Source organism: Schistocerca americana, chromosome 1 (genome assembly GCF_021461395.2).
Source record: "Schistocerca americana isolate TAMUIC-IGC-003095 chromosome 1, iqSchAmer2.1, whole genome shotgun sequence".
Lineage (NCBI taxonomy): Eukaryota > Metazoa > Arthropoda > Insecta > Orthoptera > Acrididae > Schistocerca > Schistocerca americana.
Window position 1 is genome coordinate 822,037,697 of NC_060119.1, and position 20,715 is coordinate 822,058,411.

At 38.8% G+C, this 20,715-nt stretch overlaps 1 protein-coding gene across 2 annotated transcripts in view; it reads left to right on the top strand.

Moving 5' to 3' along the window:
* Window positions 1–20,715, top strand: part of LOC124613040 (circadian locomoter output cycles protein kaput-like) — a 118,908-nt gene that overhangs the window by 46,641 nt on the left and 51,552 nt on the right. For both annotated transcript variants that reach the window (XM_047141611.1, XM_047141620.1), the window contains exons 10-12: window positions 6,792–6,898; window positions 6,982–7,129; window positions 18,638–18,792. In XM_047141611.1, coding sequence (XP_046997567.1) covers window positions 6,792–6,898; window positions 6,982–7,129; window positions 18,638–18,792 — 410 coding nt within the window. The remainder of the gene's footprint in view (window positions 1–6,791; window positions 6,899–6,981; window positions 7,130–18,637; window positions 18,793–20,715) is intronic.

The following is a 20,715-nucleotide window of genomic DNA, read 5'->3' on the forward strand; positions in this document are numbered from 1 at the left end:
AGTAAGGTAGTTGCAGGGGAATTATGGGCAAAGTTGAAGCAGATTGTAAATCATGGTCTGGAGAGCTATCAACCTAGTAAGTGGATTAAGGCTGTAAAATACCCACCATAGTTTAATAATGAGATTTGGAAAATTCTGAGGACGTAGAGGCTGTTGCACCCCCAATTCAAAAGAGAATGCACAAATGATTGCAAGCAAAGGTTAGTAGACATTCGTGCATTTGCAAAAAAATCTGTGTGCAAAGTGTACAACAACTACCACCATCATACCTTAACAAAACATCTGGCACAGAACCCAAGAAGATTCTCGTCCTGTGTAAAATCACTAAGCAGATCAATAGCTTCCAACCAGTCCCTAATGAACCAGTTTGGAGTGGCAATTGAAGAAAACAAAACTAAAGCTGAAGTTTCAAATTTTTCATTCAAGAGATCTATCATGCAGGAGAACTGTACAAACATACCATCATTTGAACATCGGACAGATGCTCGTATGGACGACATAGTAATAAGCATCACTGACATAGAGAAGCAGTTGAAACATTTGAAAACAAATAAATCAAGAGGTCCAGAGGAATCCCAGTTTGGTTTTACAAAGAGTACTCCCTGGCACTGCCCCCTTACCTAGCTTGCATTTGTAGCAAATCGCTTGCCCAGCGCAAAGTCCCAAGCAAACAGAAAAAAGTGCGGATGTGTCCTGTATATAAGAAGGGTAAAACAATGAACCCGCAAAATTACAGACCAATATCTATAACATCATTTGCTGCAGTATCCTTTAACATATTCTTAGTTTGAATGTAATAAATTTTCTAGAGACCGAGAAGCTTATGTCCGTGAATCAGCATAGTTTCAGAAAGCATCGCTCATGCGAAACCCTGCTCTTTTCTCACATGTTATACTGTGAACTATAGATGAAGGGTAACAGACAGATTCCATATTTCTAGATTTCCAGAAAGCATTTGACATAGTGCCCTTTGCAGGCTGTTAATGAAGGTATGAGCATATGGAATAGGTTCACAGGTATGTGAGTGGCTAGAAGACTTTTTAAGGTACAGGGCCAGTATGTTGTTCTTGATGGTGAGTGTTCACCAGAAACAAAGGAGTGCCCCAGGGAAGTGTAATAGGACTTCTGTTGTTATCTATGAACATAAATGATTTGGTGGACAGGGTGGACGCAATCTGTGGTTGTTTGCTGATAATGCTGTGGTGTACGGTAAGGTGCTGAAGTTGAGTGATTGTTTGAAGATAAGATTTAGACAAAATTTCTAGTTGGTGTGATGAATGGCAGCTAGCTCTTAATGTAGAAGAATGTAAGTTAGTGCGGATGTGTAGGAAAAACAAATCTGTAACGTTTGGATACAGTATTAATAATGTCCCACTTGACACAGTCATGTCATTTAAATATCTGAGCATACCTCTCTAAAGTGATATGAAATGGAATGAACATGTGACAATTGGGGTAGGGAAGGCGAATGGTCAACTTTGGTTTATTGGGATAATTTTGGGAAAGAGTGATTCATCTGTAAAGGAGATTACATATAGGATGCTTGTGTGACCCATTCTTCAATACTGCTTGAGTATTTGGCAAGCATACCAGGTCGTATTAAAGAAAGACATCGAAGCAGTTCAGAGGCAGGCTGCTAGATTTGTTGCTGGTAGGTTTGATCAACACATAAGTGTTATGGAGATGCTTCAGGATCTCAGTGGGAGTCTCTGGAGGGAAGAAGACTTTTTTTGAGAAACACAATTGAGAAGATTTAGAGAACCAGTATTTGAAGCTATTCTACTGCTGCCAACATACATTGCACCTTAGGACCATGAACATAAGATACAAGAAATTAGTGCTCACACTGAGGCCATATAGGCAGTTGTTTTTCTTTTGTGCTGTTTCTGAATGGAACAGGAAAGGAAATGATTAATAGTTGTACAGGGTGCCCTCTGCCATGTGCTGTGTGGTGGCTTGCAGAGATAGAGATCTTTGTAGATACAGATGTAGAAACTGGCCCCAAAAATTCTGGTACATTGAAAGTTCAATTTGTTTCCTATTCTTTGTGGAACATGCTGAATAGTTGCCAATTTTTAGGTGGATTGACCATGCACATGAGCAACACACATCATCATCATCATCATCATCATCATCATCATCATCATCATCCCAAAGATTTATGAAGACATACTTGGAACAATAGTCTATGATTGCAATTTTTTTTACTCAGTTCAGTAAACAATTTTAATTGTTATGATCACAATCAGATTGACCTAAAAAGAATGTGCATATTTATGAATAAGAGCATTATGATAAGTGACTGCAATATAATTAGTAATATTTATTCACAGTTCCTGAGAAACATCTGATAAACATATCTGTCTCCTACAAACTTAGTAAAAGAAGAAAATAAATTTTATGGCCATGGTTGGCATCACCATATGATATTTAAACATGATAAAACTGTAGTGAACGCTCATGTCCCATGGTGTAGGGCCATCATTAACACACTGTGCTTAAGGCTACAGACAGTTGAGGAAGCTTGGCCACTTGGTGATGTTGACAGTAAGCACAGTTTACAATGTTGTATTACAAAGCCAGAGAGAGAATATTTGAAATTCTGCCTAAGCCAGAGTAGAATGAGTTAAAAATATAATTAAAACTGAATTAGAGAATGCAAATGGGTTCACAGCAAAATATTACTTACAAAAGTCAGCTCTCAAACACATGTCTGTGGTGTATATAATAAGTAATGAAATTAATTGGAAGTAGCATACCAAGACACAAAACCCACAGGCACAATTAGCTCACAAAAACAGTGTCAACAAGACACATACACCCATGAGCAAGACATGGCTGGCGTGGGAACATGGATGGAAAATAAATGTACAGGGTCAGAACATCAGGATGTGCAGGAACTTCAAGAGCCTGTTGTACAGTGAAAAATAGGCGTTTGATGTAAATTCATTCACTATTTTAGCTGGGTGGTATTTCTTATACCCATAGATGTCTATTTCCCATTTGGTGCTGTATGTACGATCTGCATGTTGTAACCTGTGTTCATTTGTGTTCAGGAAGGTGTTGTACAAATGTAGTTTTGTTCTGTGGATGTGTGTTCCCTAAAACGAGTATCAAAATTTATATCCATCTGTCCAATATAAAATTTATCATAATCGTTGGAGTGTATTATGTGAATGTCAGTATTTTCAAATTTATTTTACTTGTTATCTGTCTTATATTCAAGCTGCAGTTTCGGAGTATAATTTATTTGGAAGCCGCGTCTGTCAATTGTGTTCTTAAGTAATTTCTCTAGCTGATACACTGAAGTGCCAAAGAAATGTATAGGCATGCATACTCAAATACAGAGATACGTAAACAGGCAGAATACGGTGCTACGGTTGGCAGTGTGTATATAAGATAACAAGTGTCTGGCACAATTATTAGATTGGCTACTGCTGCTACAATGGCAGGTTATCAAGATTTAAGTTAGTCTGAACATGGTGTTATAGTTGGCAAATGATGACTGAAGAGAATCATTCAACCTGACAGAAGTACAACCGTTCCGCAGATTGCTGCATATTTCGATGCTAGACCGTCAAAAATGCTACCCATCCAACGAAACTTCATCGATATGAGCTTCCGGGAGCCGAAGGCCCACTCGTGTATCCTTGATGATTGCACAACACAAAGCTTTACATGTTCCCTGGGCCTGTCGACACCGCCATTGGACTGTTGATGACTGGAAACATATTGCCTAGTCGGACGAGACTTGTTTCAAATTGTATCGAGCAGATGGATATGTATGGGGATGGAGACAACCACATGAATCCATGGACCTTGTACGTCAGCAGGGGACTGTTCAAGATCAGGCTCTGTAATGGAGTAGGAGATTAGTGTTTAACGTCCCGTCGACAGCGAGGTCATTAGAGACGGAGTGCAAGCTCGGGTGAGGGAAGGATGGGGAAGAAAATCGGCCATGCCCTTTCAAAGTAACCATTCCGGCATTTGCCTGAAGCGATTTAGGGAAATCACGGAAAACCTAAATCAGGATGGCCGGAGACGGGATTGAACCGTCGTCCTCCCGAATGCGAGGCTCTGTAATGGTGTGGGGCATGTGCAGCTGGAGTGATATGGGACTCCTGATACTGTTGTATGTGGCTCTGACAGGTGAAACGTACGTCACCACATGTCCAGAATTGCTACAGAGTGGCTCCAGGACTGCCCTTCTGAGTTTAAACATTTCCGCTGGCCTCCAAACTCCCCACACATGAACAGTATTGAGCAACAGGATGTCTTGCAACGTGCTGTTCAGAAGAGATCTCCACTCCCTTGTATTCTTAGATTTATGGATAGCCCTGCAGGATTCAAGGTGTCAGTTCCCTCCAGCACTACTTCAGATATTAGTCAAGTCCATGCCATGTTGTGTTGCAGCACTTCTGCATGCTCGCGGGGGCTCTACATGATATTAGGCAAATGTACCAGTTTCTTTGGCTCTTCAGTGTATGTTGTCCAGTCACCTTCCCCATTTTTGTGCCCTTGAGTGTTTATGTCAATCTTATTTCTTTATCTTATTGCATGATCTCATGAGAAAGCTCTCTGTGTACCCATTTGCCACTGCTATTTGTTTTAAAAAGTGTAATTTCTTACATATTTCTTGGCTGTCTAATGGCAAGTGAATATGTCACTATATCGTGGAAGTAAAAAGGACACTATTTTATGCAGAATTGGGTGACAGATTTTGGCTTGAATATTATTATTGGTGCACTTTCTATAAATACTGAACGTATGTCTGTTGGTAGTTTTAGCAGTCATCAGACCCAGATGGTTGATGAAATTAATTTTCTCTATTTTGGTGGTGAAGCTAATTTTGGGGTGCATAGATCAGTATTATTTGCGCTACCTTTTAGCATCGTCAAGGTATCATCCACATAATGTTTATAGGAAATGTCCTGCTTTGCACAGTTTGTGAAATTATTAAAAAATTATGTATATAAGTCAGTAATAAAAGTGTCAGCCAGTGCATCAAGTAAGTTATTTCCCATTGAAAGGCATTATTTTTCGCAATATAAAGGTCAAGCAGCCTAGAAAAACATTAATATGTATACATATTAAAAGAAATAGTGTGCAAACAGAAACAGAGAGCTTTGTCGTGCTACTATACAATAAGGTAAATCAGCATCCTGATGTTCTGACTCTGTCCGTTTATTTTCCGTCCATGTTCCCATGCCGCCCATGTCTTCCTCACAGGTGTGTGCATCTGAAGAGCATAATCATAGACACCTGTTTGAGAGCTGGCATTTATAACTAATATTTTACTGTGGACCTATTTGTTTGCTGTAATTCATTTTAAATTACATTTTAACTCATCCTATTTTGGCTTATGTAGAATTATAAATATCTTGCTGCTAGCTTTGTAACTCACCATTGTAAACTGTGATTCTGATCAGCAACACATAGTGGCCAATCTTCCTCAGCTGCTTGTACTTCACCAGCAAGCACGATGTTGCTAATGGCATGTCTGCATCAAAGCCATGTGTGTTTATCACACTTTTATCGTGTTTTTATACTATGTACTGATGGCAGTCATGGCTAGTTTAAGAAGACACGTGTCATTTGTTTGATACTTCCCTGATTAATGTGAAGCTATGCTACTGTTTATGCTGTAGTAACTTATCATAACACTTTTGTGCATACATTTGCACATTCCGGGGGAACTTGCCACAAATCTCAGAGTTATGATTCCTTGTTATTAAATAAAATGAGTCTTATTTTGGTAACATTGTATGTCAGTTTGCATTGTGGTACATTTACCAAATTTTTAGCTTGACTTTAATTATAGTCATAAGCATAAAAAGACATTAAACTGTAAAAATATTCACTGCCGATAACATCATGTAGCTTTGTAGAGTTAAGTTATAAGCTGACAAACATGTTCTAGCAGTTAATTTCTAATACCTACCACAGCTCTGACTGCATTTAGTGCTTCCTTGATGTTTCCACATCTCTTCATATAACATTGTTAACAATGGCAGAGGCACCTGTGGAATCTCTCTGACTGAATGCCTGAACTAACGGGGTCTTATGACCTCTTCCTGTGGATTTATTCACAACTTGTGATTACATCATGTATATACTGTGTGGAAGAGTAACTGTTGCTTTACGGAGAATAATAATCTGTTCGATTTTCCAAAGATGCTGAGAAAGGAATGGTTTTGTACTAATATCTGCTTCTTAAGTAAATGAAGTCTCTGTGTGAAAGATTTGAAAATGTGTTCTATTGATAAAACATGTATCCATAAATTCCAAATGTTTCATGTGCCATTAGAAAACACCATTAAGTAACTATGCTATGCCTGACATACAGCCCTCATCAGCAGCATCTTGACAGGGAGGAAATTTTGTATTCAACCAGAGAGGAATGTCTTACATTGTATTTTTTAACTTTGCAGTGAAATTTCGTAACTCAAACCTGATTCTCCTGTGTTTTCTTTTGGGAGGAGCAAGTGAATAAAATGTATGCAGGAAACAAGTGTATGTAATTCTAAGTAAATCCCAGTTGTTGTCGTGTGAAACATTAAATGTCTGAGAACACACATATTTAATTTTTAGAAATCTGTGTAATATGGGTGTGACCTGCGAAGAAATTTTAAGGAAACTTCTGAGAAACTGAAAACAAAATTTCTTTCATAAAGTGAGCTATAAGTTACTTGTACTTTTCTTTGAGATATATTGGTATGGCACTTTAATTTTGAATATTCATTCAAAATAATGACATTGTTATTGCAGTTTCATTCTTTGATACTTTTCAGAGCACCTCCCATTATTGGCTATTTACCATTTGAAGTACTGGGTACATCAGGTTATGATTATTACCATGTGGATGATCTTGAGAAAGTTGTCACGTGCCATGAAGCTTGTAAGTATAAACGAAAATGCTATTCATCATAAACCTGTGTTATTCCTGCTCAGAATTCAGGCATTTTCTTCTATTATTTCCAGTGATGCAGAAGGGAGAAGGTACTTCTTGCCATTATCGTTTTCTGACCAAAGGGCAGCAGTGGATATGGTTACAAACTAGGTTCTACATAACTTACCATCAATGGAACTCGAAGCCAGAGTTCATTGTATGCACACACAGAGTTGTCAGGTGAGCCCCATGACCTTCTTGCTGTTGAATACATTGCACATTCCAATTTTACCACACAAAGTTAACGTACACGTTTGATATATCATGATTATACTATTTTCCTGTGTCCATAATATTTTTGTTGGGAATCACATTCATTGTGTAATGATACTGAAACTGACAAATGAGTAAAACTTACGGAGCCAAATTAGAATACAAAGAAAGTTTACATAAGGGAATAGGAAAGCTATGAGAAGCTTTGAGAAGTTTGCGAGCAGAGTACCATGTTTATCTGGAAATTGGGGAACTTGATAAGGATATAATTTGCTTAGATAGTGAAAGGCACAGAGCCTTGCTTTGGATTTATGTAGATGTCCCTCATGTTGGTATAGTCTGTTCACTGAACATGGGACTGACAGTATGGCACACTTGGCATCCCACTTGAGATTTTCCCATACACATCAAAATGAAAGCAATGTTTGTTTTGTGGTTATACTTCAGTCGCACACACAGAAGAAAACTGTAGTTCAGATATGAACACTCAGAGAACAGAGTTTATGTAGTTCACAGGCAAATGACCTACTCAAACTATGCCTCCTCCTCCAGTCCTCTGTCCTACCTGAACTGGCTTCTGTGGAAGAAGAAAGCCAAAACAATTTCTTGGGAAGAAACAAACATCGAGAAAATGATGACTATATTTGTAAAAGAGTGGTATTGCTTTATTTGCTAGTAGTTTGTTTTACAAACTGAGTGATTTCAGTGAAGTCATATTTTCACATAAATCTGCATCTGTATTATCTAGCATTTTCAGCATTACAAAGAGTAGAAGGAGTGTAGATGGTATTGTTATTCACTTTTCAAACCATTTGAGAACAATTGTGGTCTGGTGACATGACGCATTGTCATTCATAAAAATTCCGTTGTAGATTGGGAACATAAAGTCCATAAATGTCTGCAAATGGTCTCCAGCTAGCGGAACATAACCGTTTCCAGTCAGTGATTTGTTTAGTTGGACCAGAGGACTCAGTCGATTCCATGTAAACACAGCCCACACCATTATGGAGCCACCACTAGCTTGCACTGTGCCTTACTGACAACTTGGGTCCAAGGTTACTTGTGGTCTGTCCCACACTTGGAACCGACTATCAGTTCTTACCAACTGAAATTGGGACTCATTTGATTGGTTCAGGGTTTTGCAGTTGTCTGGGGTCCAACCAATATACCACAATCCCAGGAGAGGCATGCTGTTGGCAAAGGCAGTCACATCAGTCACCTGCTCCCATAGCCCATTAATGCCAAAATTCGCTGCAGTATCCTAATGTATACATTCATTGTACATCTCACATTGATTTCACGCAGTGCAGAATGTCTGTTAGCACTGATAACTCTGTGCAAATGCCACTGCTCTTGGTCGTTAAGTGAAAGCTATCGGCCACTGAATGGTCCACGATGAGAGGTAATGCTTGACATTTGGTATTCTTGGGACACTCTTAACACTGTGGATCTCAGAATACTGAATTCCCTAACAATTTCTAAAATGGAATGTCCCATGCATCTAAAGCCCGCGTCACATAGGACAGCACTTCCACGCATAGGGGCAGAGTGGAAAGGAAGCACGGGAGGGGGGGGTGAGAACTGCTCATGCGCGGCAGCTGGGAGTGGGCAAACAAAGTCCTCGTTGCCGAACTGCATTGCTGGTAAGAGCTAGGCTAGTTTGCCTGTATTATATGTTCAAATCTGTGAGGGGAATAACAAACACTTAAACCAATTTCAGTCAATCATCACGAGTGAAATATTAATTCACGTCGTTAATTAACATCCACTGCTCCACAGATTTTATTATATTTGCTTCACAACTGCTTCTGCTCAATAGAATGTGTAAGGGGTGTGTGTGTGTGTGTGTGTGTGTGTGTGTGTGTGTGTAATCACTGCGTGTAAAAAAGAATTAGTGGTAGAAAGACTAATGTAAAAGGCTATTGTAAAGTTGTCATATTTTTCGTTGTTAATGGGCATTATGAGCGTAAACCAACACATTTGATATTACAGTGAGCGACTGCATTTATAATCCATTGAACAAGCAAACAATTAATCATCATCTGTGATTAACTCCAGGGAATCTGACCGATAACATCAAAAGCCACCTGTATCTCAAAAAGTAACAGTTACTGTTATTTTAGGACCTCATCAGTTCGTGCGTTGGAAATGACAGAGGTTTACAACATGGTGGGAGAATCTCAACTTCTTGAACATTATAGTCTGGATAATTAAAAGGATACAGAAGTCCTAATCAAAAAGGCTAGGAAGTTCTCATTATTATGTGTGCAACCAATATGTTGACACATTTTTTAAACCTCAATTCTTTAAAAACTAAGAAATATTATACTTTGTTACAATACCATCGTAACTTCTGTTTGAGTTTGTTTTGTTTGAGTTTCTTTCCGAACAGTCTGATTTTAAATTTATGACGATAGGTTCAAGGCTTATATCCACCATCACTTCCCTGTCAGATTCTTCTTTCTGAAGCTTTTCAGCATGCCACACAGAGTGTGCCCACACTACAGATGGGCTGTTGCCTGTTGCCTCATTGTCTATTACCTCATGCACAAAGTGATTCACTGTATGTTATCTTGAACATTTTTTTTTCTCCCACATAGTCTTAAAACCATTTGCCCAAATTAACCTCACTGGACTCGCATTCGGGAGAGCGACGGTTCAATCCCACGTCCGGCCATCCTGATTTAGGTTTTCCGTGATTTCCCTAAATCACTCCAGGCAAATGCCGGGATGGTTCCTCTGAAAGGGCACGGCCGACTTCCTTCCCCATCCTTCCCTAATCCGATGAGACCGATGACCACGCTGTCTGGTCTCCTTCCGCAAACCAACCAACCCAAATTAACCTCATGGGGCTTTAATGACAGTGATATGTGGGTAAATCCAAAACTGTGTGATCCCACTCACGTGCAAGGAAGTCAAGTTTGTCGTTCTGTCACCTGACTTGTACAGTGTAAATCAATGAGCTGCAGATCAGCACTAAAGTGATTTATATGGTGCTTAATATTTTCATTTTTAAGTTGGGGAAAGATGCCTGCTTTTCTGGTGTTGGTACTTTGTTTTCTCTATAACAGTTGAATTATAACTGGCAATGAACGACTTCGAAGCAAGGTATGACAAGAATTGGGAATCACGTCATGAAACTGACAAGTGTTCATTGCCAAATGGCGATCACTGCTGTTTTTCTTGCACAAGAAAACAAGTTTATTTTCAGAAATAAAACCAGAAGAAGAGTCAGCATGCAGAATAATTATCTGAGAACCTATCCCTATGAGAAGTTTAAAACTGCCAGTATCATCACTCATTTTCCAGCAGATCTTCTTGGAATGATTCTAATTGATCCATGTTTCATCAAGGTAATACACTCTTGAACTACTTTTTTCTCTTGTCGTGAATCTTTATGGGATATAGTTCATGCTGCACCTAAGTCACTTCATTGAAATAAAAACTCTCATCTTAACATACGTACCTGGACCAATGTCTTTTAACACTTAGGCGCTGATGCCCGTAAAAATACGGGCGTGCGCGACCTGCCCGAAAGCCTGGCGCCCGTAATGTAACGGGCGCGTGTTCTCGTTCTTCCCCTTCTTTCCTTTGTGTGTTCTTACGGCTCCCGATTGTGTGGGAGGCGCTGCATGGACTGTAGTTCGAGTATTGGTCACTAGATAGTGCGAGCATGCTGTGGAAGAGTGTGCTTCCCTTTTTATTTGTCGGGTTTTGTCAGCAGCGATTTTGTCCCGTGCGGTCTCAGTAGCGTCGACATGGCGAAGCGTGGCTTGACGGACGAAGAAATTGCTCGCGAGTTATATCGTGACTTAGAAGCAATTGACGTTGATTTGTCAGGGGAAGATATTGTAGATGACTCTGATGATGATGTGGACTATGTTCAAGAAGAAGTTTCTGGCAGTTTAGGTTAAGAGTTCTGACCAAACGACATCTATAATTTTTGTTCAGATTTTCACTAAAAAAACTCTCAGTACGTAATTATGATTTTATTTGCAAATACTACTCTTCTGATAGACTCAGAAGAGGAGAGCAGGTGTCCAAGCACTTCAGCAGCAAGTAATCCAGTCGATATTGTGCCTGAAGAACAAGTGAGACTAACAGCGAGGGGGAAGCCGAGACGTGCGCGCCACACCGATTCTGAGGAAGGTTGGACATCTACTGATCGTGCACCAGATATCGATCTATTCTCAGGACAATTTGGAATACGCAATGTTGTCAGTTTAGACCAGACAGTGTGATGAAACATATAAAGGAACAAACTAATCTGTATGCTCAACAATGCATCAGGAATTTACGAAGCACAAATTCCCTTTCACCCACCTGCTCATTATCAAGGTGGAAAGGAGTTACACTTATGGAAATAAGGAAGTTTCTGGCAAAGTGTGGCGAAAAGACAGAAGTTACCAGGGTAGTGAATGTAAAGTAGCATTGTGCAAAATGCCGCGCTTCAAAATTTACCACACAAAGAGCAAAATTGGATCCTAAAATAGTTACAGGAGGTTACTGTAGAGGAGACATACTGTATCCATCATAATCACAATTTTTGCGTAAAATTAAAAAAAAATCCTTCTAGAAAATACAGGGAATATACCTTTGACCAATTTTTCCTTTTTTCAAAAACAATGTTATAATAATAACGCTTGTCAAAAATATGTATTAATTCAAGAGAAAGGTATTATATATGGTTTTAAACAAGAAAGTCTAGGTTTTTCAATAAGAGTAATTTTATTGCTATAACTAAAAGCTTTCATGAGTTGTAGTAGTTTAAAATACGTTAAAGTCAGCCAGTCTTTATGGTAGACACCCACGCCCAATGGCTCAGGACCCAAAGTGTTAAAAGTCTTTACCTCGACGGAGCACTTATCATTGAATCTTGCATAAGTGGAACATGTTTTTGTCATGTTGGGCATTCATCATTCGCACGGAGCACTTTAAAACATCATTGTTAAAACTATCCATTTGTGTTACAGGTTCCTTACAATTTCGATGCTTTCCATGTGGCACAAAACCAACTGTTTCTACAGTTCTTACAGCTCTGACACTTTCCCTTAAAATTCTCTTTACTCTTGCTGGCACCACATGGTTCTGGAGTCGGTTCTTGTGTTTTCCAATACCAACTGTAGGAGACCTGCTTTTAAATTCACATTTGAAAAAGTTATAAATGTAGTAAATAATCCGCCTCGCCTGCTTGTGAAGCACTTAACGTTTATTGCCGTCACCTGACTTTTTTTTAATCGCACCTAAACATTTACAAGATACACATTCACAGCTATACTCCTACAAGAAAAAAAAAGGAACAAACAAAAAAATTGATAGTTGAATGAATTATTAAATTGTCACGAAGTGCAGAAATAGTGCAGCATGTAGTAGTGAGATTCTCGCTCTCTAGCTGTAACTCACTTCTAGCCACTCGGAAAGAGAGTGAATATTATTGGCCGCTAGTGACTAGTGGACGGGGATGCACAGAACGGCCGAAAATTGGGCCGCCACCTTACGTGACGCGAACAATAGCTTCAACCACCATTCCATGTTCAGAGTATTTTAATTCTTGTCATACAGCCACAATTGCATCGGAAAACTTTTCACCTGAGCACAAATGACAGTTGTACCACTCCACTATTGTTTTATACCCTGCGCACGTGATATTACTGCCATATGCGTATGTGCATATCTCTGCCCCATCACTTTTGTCTCCTCAGTGCATCTAGGGCTTTTTAGCCTTCCAGCTCTGCAGTGGCATGGTGACAATCACAAAAAGTTGTATAGCACCATAAACTGTGGAATACAAAAAAATACTACTGTCACTTCTTTCTACAAAAGGGTTAGTACCTCTGCTAAGGAACTGTGATGTTATCCATATGTCTGAGAGAAAGACGTGGTGTGGCAAGCAGCTTGTGGAAAGACCTATGGAGCTGTCTAGGAAGGCAGTAGGGCAGTAAGCGAACTTACATTTGCCAGCTGTGACAGATCATGTAGAGGTAAGATTTGTGTTGGTAGTGGGTGTCTTGCAATTAATGTGGTATCTGTTTTGTTGTTCATGTTCATCATAAACATTATCAGTGTGGTCTATGCAGTAGTACTATACACTGCTTTGAACACCTGTGCACCAATCTGGAAAGGTTTGAGGAATGCTCTACTGCGGTCTGTCACCACCACCATCACTGTCGTGACTGTACAGAACAGTAGGCCTCGGGCAGGCTGCAATATCGTCTACACTGCCGCCCCTCGCTAGCTGTGCCACTAGCTACTGCTGCTTCCTCTCCATCCTGTTGTCACAGTGCTAATGTATTCCCACAGTGCATTCTTACAGTAATGTTTTTGAGGAAAGACATCTTTGTGCATCTCTCTACATACATCCAAGACTGGCACAAGTTCTGGAAATCAGGGAATATCAGGAAATTTCAAATGTATCAGGGAAATTTGGGTGAAAATAATGGAAAAACAGGGTGTATACGACCTGGGACAACCGGGAGATCTGGGAAAACACGGGAATTTTTTTAGAATTCTGGGATTTTTTGTTTTAGTTTTCAGTTAAACTTTTGTCATTTTGACTGGTAAGATATAATACTCAAACAAAGGATATTACTGTATCCCGCTACTGCAGAATAATACTGCAGCAATAAAACATGAACGAGAGAAAAAAACTAAAATAAAACTTAAGTTGCAAAGGAAATGTGCCATGTACAACAACAAAACACAGTTCTCATACAAGCATCTGCCAGCAGCAAAATGTGTCAGAGGCTTTAGGAAGACTATGCAATGCTTCATAACAACAAATTGCCTTCAATGAGCGTGACGTCGCAACTGTTTGTCAGCAGTTGCATGCGGGCCCATGCGCATGCGCAGTTGCGACGCGTGTGTGTAGCACCTTCTCTTGCTTCTGGCTACTAAAGTGTGTCTGTTAGCTATATAAGCAGTAGCAGCAAGATGCTATTCGGAAAAATTTTACTGTCGTGCGCAAGCTGCCATATTCACTAGGAGCGAACCGGGGTATCTGCCCGGGCGACAATTTCAGTCAAGCATTAATCGCCTTGCAGAACAATGAAGTTATTTTTCTCTGTTTGCTAAAGAAAAGTTGTTTTTATTAATCTTTTCCGCTGAGGCAGTCAATTTATTTGTAACAAAATGCTTAATTCTACACTATTGGCTAGTTTCAACTGTTCTCTGCATTTCAAAAGAGCATGTTTTCGTCTTGTTGCAAGTATGGCATTATGCCATTATAAAGAACCAAAAATGAAATAATACAGTACTGGTATTCGAAGAAAATTTACAACCGAATCTGGACGTACGAATATGCACTTTAGACCGAATTATGCACGTTATTATGGTTCATGAAATTCCGATGCTCTTGGAATATCCTCTGATGTCTTGTTTCTTTTATGACATAACGTAAGATCTTTTAATGTTTTACACGTACGAACACACGGGCTTCTTGCGCCATCGTAGCTGCACAAGCGGTGTGACGCCTGTAATTGGCGCTCTCTGGCAACTGCTGAAACAAACCTGTTTCTAACAGGTCGCGGAAAAATATTGTGAATGATTGACTGAAAAGCGTTACTTTCAAAGTAAATTTCATTTTACCCGAGATGAACTATGTGCGATGAATTTCTTTAATCACAGAGCGTTTGACTCTCATTTAAAAATCAACTCTTTGAGGATGACGATTTAGAAAAATTTTGAGCCCAGAAGACCATACATTTATGTCTTTATTAAAAATTTTACTGGTGCATTTGTGTGATGTATCTTAAAGTGTAACACGCGCAAAGAAGATCAATGTTATACGTGAAAGTTAAGCGTCTCTTGCAGCTTATTAATCGTTGATACCAATATTGTATGTGAAAGCTTTGCTTTTCTTGTAGCAACACTATGTATATTAATTTAAACCATTAACTTTTCCTGTTTGTGTGTACGCACTACTTAACAGTGATAATGCTATTGGCTGACAACATGACGTGTCCTTTGCTTTGAAAATCTGCTGTATCGGCTGGCGAGATCACGTGACATGAATTACGACTGGCTTACAAAAGTGCGTTGCAATCTCTATAAATTGATAAATTTTGCAGTTCCGAGGAAAAGTATACTGTCACTTAACACGGAAAAAGTGTATTTTTAACCGGGAAATCCGCGAAATTTTTTTTCCCTTGTCCAGGTATTCACCCTGAAAAATCTCGTTTTTGTCTCAGTAGCATGAAACTGTTTGTTTACGAGATGTCGTGCTTCATCGCTGGCTGGGTGCAGCTGAGTACGTGCACTGCTTCCCAACTCTCTCATTCTTACTACTTCTCCCCTTCCCACGCCTTGCCTCTGCTTGCAGTCAGTGCTGCCACCACTACTTGCTGCTAGCCTAGCAGCTACCAATGAGAGGTACTGTGGGGTGAGAAGTGGTTTGTTTGGAAGTGATTCTCAGAGCTTGTTGACGCAGCGGCTGGAGACAATGGTACATGAGTTGTTATCTGATTGATTGTGTGAATGTGTGTGCGCTCTCGTTTTCTGACTATGGCTATGGCCAAAAATTTAGTTGTGAAAGTGTGATTGTCTTTTCTATGTGCCTCTCTGTGGCTCAGCAATCACCTTTACGGTGAGTTGCTACCTATCCTCATTAGTATTGATTCTCATAGTATTTGCACAAGTAATCTGTTGCGTCGGTGATTGCTGGGGTCTCATTTCATCAACATGGTGTCTGAGAAATGTGAATGGCTGGCTAGACGAGTGGACTTCCATGACAGGCCAAAACTGCAGGCCATTTCTGTGGGTATATCTAATGGATTGGGCCTGCTGATCTAAAGCCAATATTTTACCACTAACATGTGGGCCCTGCCTGTTGGATCTAGTCTCACCGATCTGCCCGCAGGCGGGTCTGCCTGTGTGTTGTAATGTGGTGGATATTCATGGTTTTTCCATGGACCCAGGACTGAGATGCTCCTCGGCAAGCCAGAGGCCACAGGCAACGGATTTCGAGAATAGCGACTGTCTCACTGCAAGTACATTGTACAGTGCAGCATTTTATAGACGTTTTATTTATTCTAGTACATTTTGACACTTTGAAAGTAGTTTATACATTAGAAAGTATGGATGATAAGAAGAAGAAAATTGTGGCAGTCACTGGCAGTTTATACATTATGCACTCGTGTATTTCTTGAAAGAAAAATCACACAATACCTGTAGAATAATAGACATAACACAGTGGGTAATAACCATCGAACATAGTAGAACCAACATTTTATTTGTGGTCACCTACAGTGTTGGTTTACACAACTCTTTCCCACCTTATTCATTTCCTTGCAGGAGGTTTTCTCTTTTCTGAGGTTATCTCTGAAAGCAGTGAAGCTATTTTAAATCTGTCTTGCAACTCCAACAAAATGTGTATCTTCGTCACCAAATGTGTTTCGCTTTATTGAAATAAAATAACATCAAAACATATATACCATTTGGCTTGCTTTCTCCATCGAAATGCAGTTTGTTACACAAGATGTTGGTGTTAATACTTAAGATTTTTGCTCAAACCTATAGAAACACAGAATTCCTTACATTTTTTGGTCAACTTATGTCTTTCCTTACCCTTGAGATCTTAAAATTTGTCAGGGAGAAATGCTGAAACATGTCTGGAAATCAGGGAATTTCACTTTGGGGAAACTTGTGGCAACCCTGACATCATCTTCTGTGTGTATTAGGCTTTGTCTGTTATGCCTTCTTATAGGGATTAGTTTAAGTTCTGATTTTTGGTCTTTCTACGTGTCTCCATTCCATTGGTCTGTGTTTGTATAGTACATTTTGTAGTCTGTCATCTTCCATCCTAATGACATGCTCTTTCCATTTCGTTCTGTATTCTGCAGTTCTTTTGTATAGATATATTAACCCTAATTGTGCTGTTATTTCTGTATTTTACTTTCGATCTTGCCTTATATGTCTTCCTACAAATCCAAGGAATCCCATTTCTGCATGCTAGATTCTTAGTGTATCCTTTTTTGTTGTTATCCAGGTTTCACTTCCATTCATTACAACCGGGAGTGACAAATGTTTTGTAAAATTTCAGAATTTCAGATAAGATGTGCCTTCTAGTACTATTCTTTTAATTTCTTTATCTTAAGTTATCAGATACATACAAGGTGTGTCTCAAAAGTCATGGAGAGAGAGAGAGAGAGAGAGAGAGAGAGAGAGAGAGAGAGAGAGAGAGAGAGTGTGTGTGTGTGTCAAATTAGCTGGGGGGGGGGGGGGGGGGGAGGACTTTCCTCAGCTTTGTTGCTCCACACTCTAGACCAATATCTGTTCTGAGCATCAATGGTGCAACATGGGTATGATTGTGAACAATGTTGGGCAATCAAATTCTGCACAAAGGCCAACAAAAAAACTCTAGAAATTCATGAACTGATTAAACAAGTCTACAAAGAGTCTGCTCTTTTGTATGTGCAAATTATGAGGTGGATGAAGTAGTTTAAGCAGGACCAAGAAGGGGTGGACAAGGTCTTTGAACAGTCATCAACAAGCTAAACTGATGAAAATGTTACTCGTTTGCATGAGTTGTTGAATGCTGACCTTCAAATGAGTGTGCGGCTGTTAGTTGAAACTCTGAACATTCCGAAAAGTGTTAAAGTGTCGCTTGACATAGGTCTATCTCCTTGGCTTTCTGCTGCTCTTCCAATCAGTCTCTGACACCCAACTGACTCTTCACATAATGAGGTACAGGCTTATATGTGTAGTAAATATTCTTTTATTGGGCCAATAAGTAATCAATTTATAATAATTTTATTATAGCTCAGTTGCCTCATACAAGTCTTTCAATTGGATGTCACTTCAGTGACTTGCGTGTCCCTAATCTACTCCAGTTAACCATAAGGGAAAGAGGACATACAGTTTAATGTGTAATCTGAACCACATGTCATTCTCGGTGATTCCTCATGTCATCAAGAGATGAAGGCTAGTATAAAATGCAGACTGAAAAATATGTGGTTTGACTGGTATTCAATCCCAGGACTTCTTGGTTTCCAGGCACACGCTTTACCACTAGACCATCAAGCCCGACAGACACTTTAAAAACTTCCTGCCATTCACTGTTTTTGTCTCAACTACAAAAATAAATGCATCATATTTCAAAACTAGTTACTAATCTGTCAGATTAGTAATTCAAGTACATATTGAAGTAAATATTTGACATATAATGTGCAAATCAAAATTTACCTGTTGTGTGCTTGGGTACTGAAGGCTAATGAGGAATAATTGCTCATAAAACTGTGCAGCAGCCTATATTTCATAGTGTGTGTTTTTGTTTACAGTTTCAATTTCATTACATTTAAGGTAATTTATTTTTGAGGAGGAGCAAGATATTTGCATGATGATGACAGGCACAAATAGGAAATCATAATGTAACAAAATCAAAAATTGCACCTCACGGGCATTGACTTATTTATAAGTTAACATGTTTCCTCATTCAGAAAAATTGGTCCAACATTAATTTTAACAAGTTTAATGTTATAGTTACATGGATGTAATGAAGCAAATGAGAAAGGACCCTGAAGAAGGTGAACGAAGCCAAGACAGTGAGATGGGTGCATGGGAATCTTCTGATAAACAAGTGGGTACTACATCGCAAGGTAGCATCTCTTCTAGTGCCTGGACTTCTCGATCTTCAGGTATGTGTATTTTGGCTGTCATTTAATATTTTTATGACAAGAAGTGCATTCTGGTGTGTTGATCCTTTCTGGCTGTGATCAACAGCGCACTGGTCTTTGAAATAAACTTACGAACTTCCATAAAAAATGTTCATAATAACTTTTTCCTTGTCACAAAGGGTTTAGTTGTGACAACAATACAACTTGTATTCCTTAGTCACAACTGCTTTACCTTATTCTTTTGACCTCATGGTTCCTCCAAAAAGATAAAACTGTAGTGGATGAAATGTCATGATGATATTATTATGCAAAAGAAAGATGACTTCCAAAGATCAGTATAGCAGCTGAACAAAATATGCAAGAAATACAACTTTAAAATTTTTTGTAGTAGAACAAAAATAATGACATTCTGGAAAAATATCTAGTAAGATCAAAAATTGTTTTGTATAATTCAGTTGTAGAACAAGTGTCTCAAATCTCTTATTTAGGCTATTGTGTAAGTTTTGATTTTGATACTGATATTGTAAATAAGATACACAAATTCCAAGCTGTCTGTGGTACCATTAGCAGATCATTGAGTAAAAAAAAAAAAAAAATACAAAAAGAGACCATCACAAAAATCTATAAAGCATTGGTGGTGGTTCCTGTGTTATTCGATGAAAGCAAAAGCTGGACTACCACAAAATAAATAAATAAATGCAAACAGCAGATATGAGGTTCCTAAAAAAGATGAAGGGCTGCACAAGAAGAGACATTATTATAAATGAAGACATTAGAACAGAATTAAATATTTTGAACACGAATAAAAAAAATTGAAATATATTGTGAAAATTGGAGATGACATCTTGTTAGAATGCCAAGTCATGGAATTCCCCAGAGATAATGAACCATAAGCCAAACAGAAAAAGAGGTATTGTAATTTCTCAAGAAAGATGGGAATGATTCTGTTTAAGGATTCGGAACAGGCCATGGCCTAGTCAGTGAAAGGAGGATGATGATGATGATGATGAATATCAAATAGAATTGTCACCTAATGTCTTATTTAGTGACAGATAGACAAGTAACTTTAAGAAGATAATGGGTAGGGTGAATGAATTCATTGCCATGCCCAAGATTGTGTGGTACCCCACTGAGTGAATAGGATGTACACTCATTTACAGACTGCTTATGAAGGCAAATAGTATCCTGTTGTGTGATTAAGAAGTTAAATTGAAATACCTTCATTGCAGAGTACTGCAATGTTCTTTGAACTTTACAAATTTTTCCCAGAGCACTTCAATAATTTGGCTCAATCAGATGTATGTCCAAAGGACAGCAGCACTATGATGACTCAGTAGAATAGTTCATACACAACTTTTGGTGCACCTCACTGTTATTTCTTGCAGAAGGGAATTAAAGAAACAGCTAATTTTATATAGATTCAGACATTATGTGGAAGCATTGCTAATTTTATATAGATTGAGACATTGTGTGGAAAAATAATATGCATTTTGTGCCTTTTAATTATATTTAATTAATCTGTAATAGAAGATACTTTTGATCTACAGTATAGTGATAAAAACTGGAATGGCTGGAGAGAGAGAGAGGAGAGGCAGATCACTACACCAAATGAACAAGCATAGAAAATCCATGTCGTGAGAATACTTAAAGGAGAAGGAAAGATGTACCTCAAATGTGAAACTGTCATTGTTGACATGTTAATAGAATGAGAATATGGGAGAAACCCAAGAAAACATGAGCAGCTTACATAAGCATCAATATAATATCCGTAGTTCTACAAACTGCTTTTAGTCTAATGCTGTACATTTAAAAGACAGTAATTTACAGTGCAAATATTATACTGTAACTTCACTATTACCCTGTAGCTCCACTTATACTACTGTGATGCAGCAGTGAAATATGTCTTACGCTGTTAAAGAAAAGTAGACCATTCACTTTTAGGTG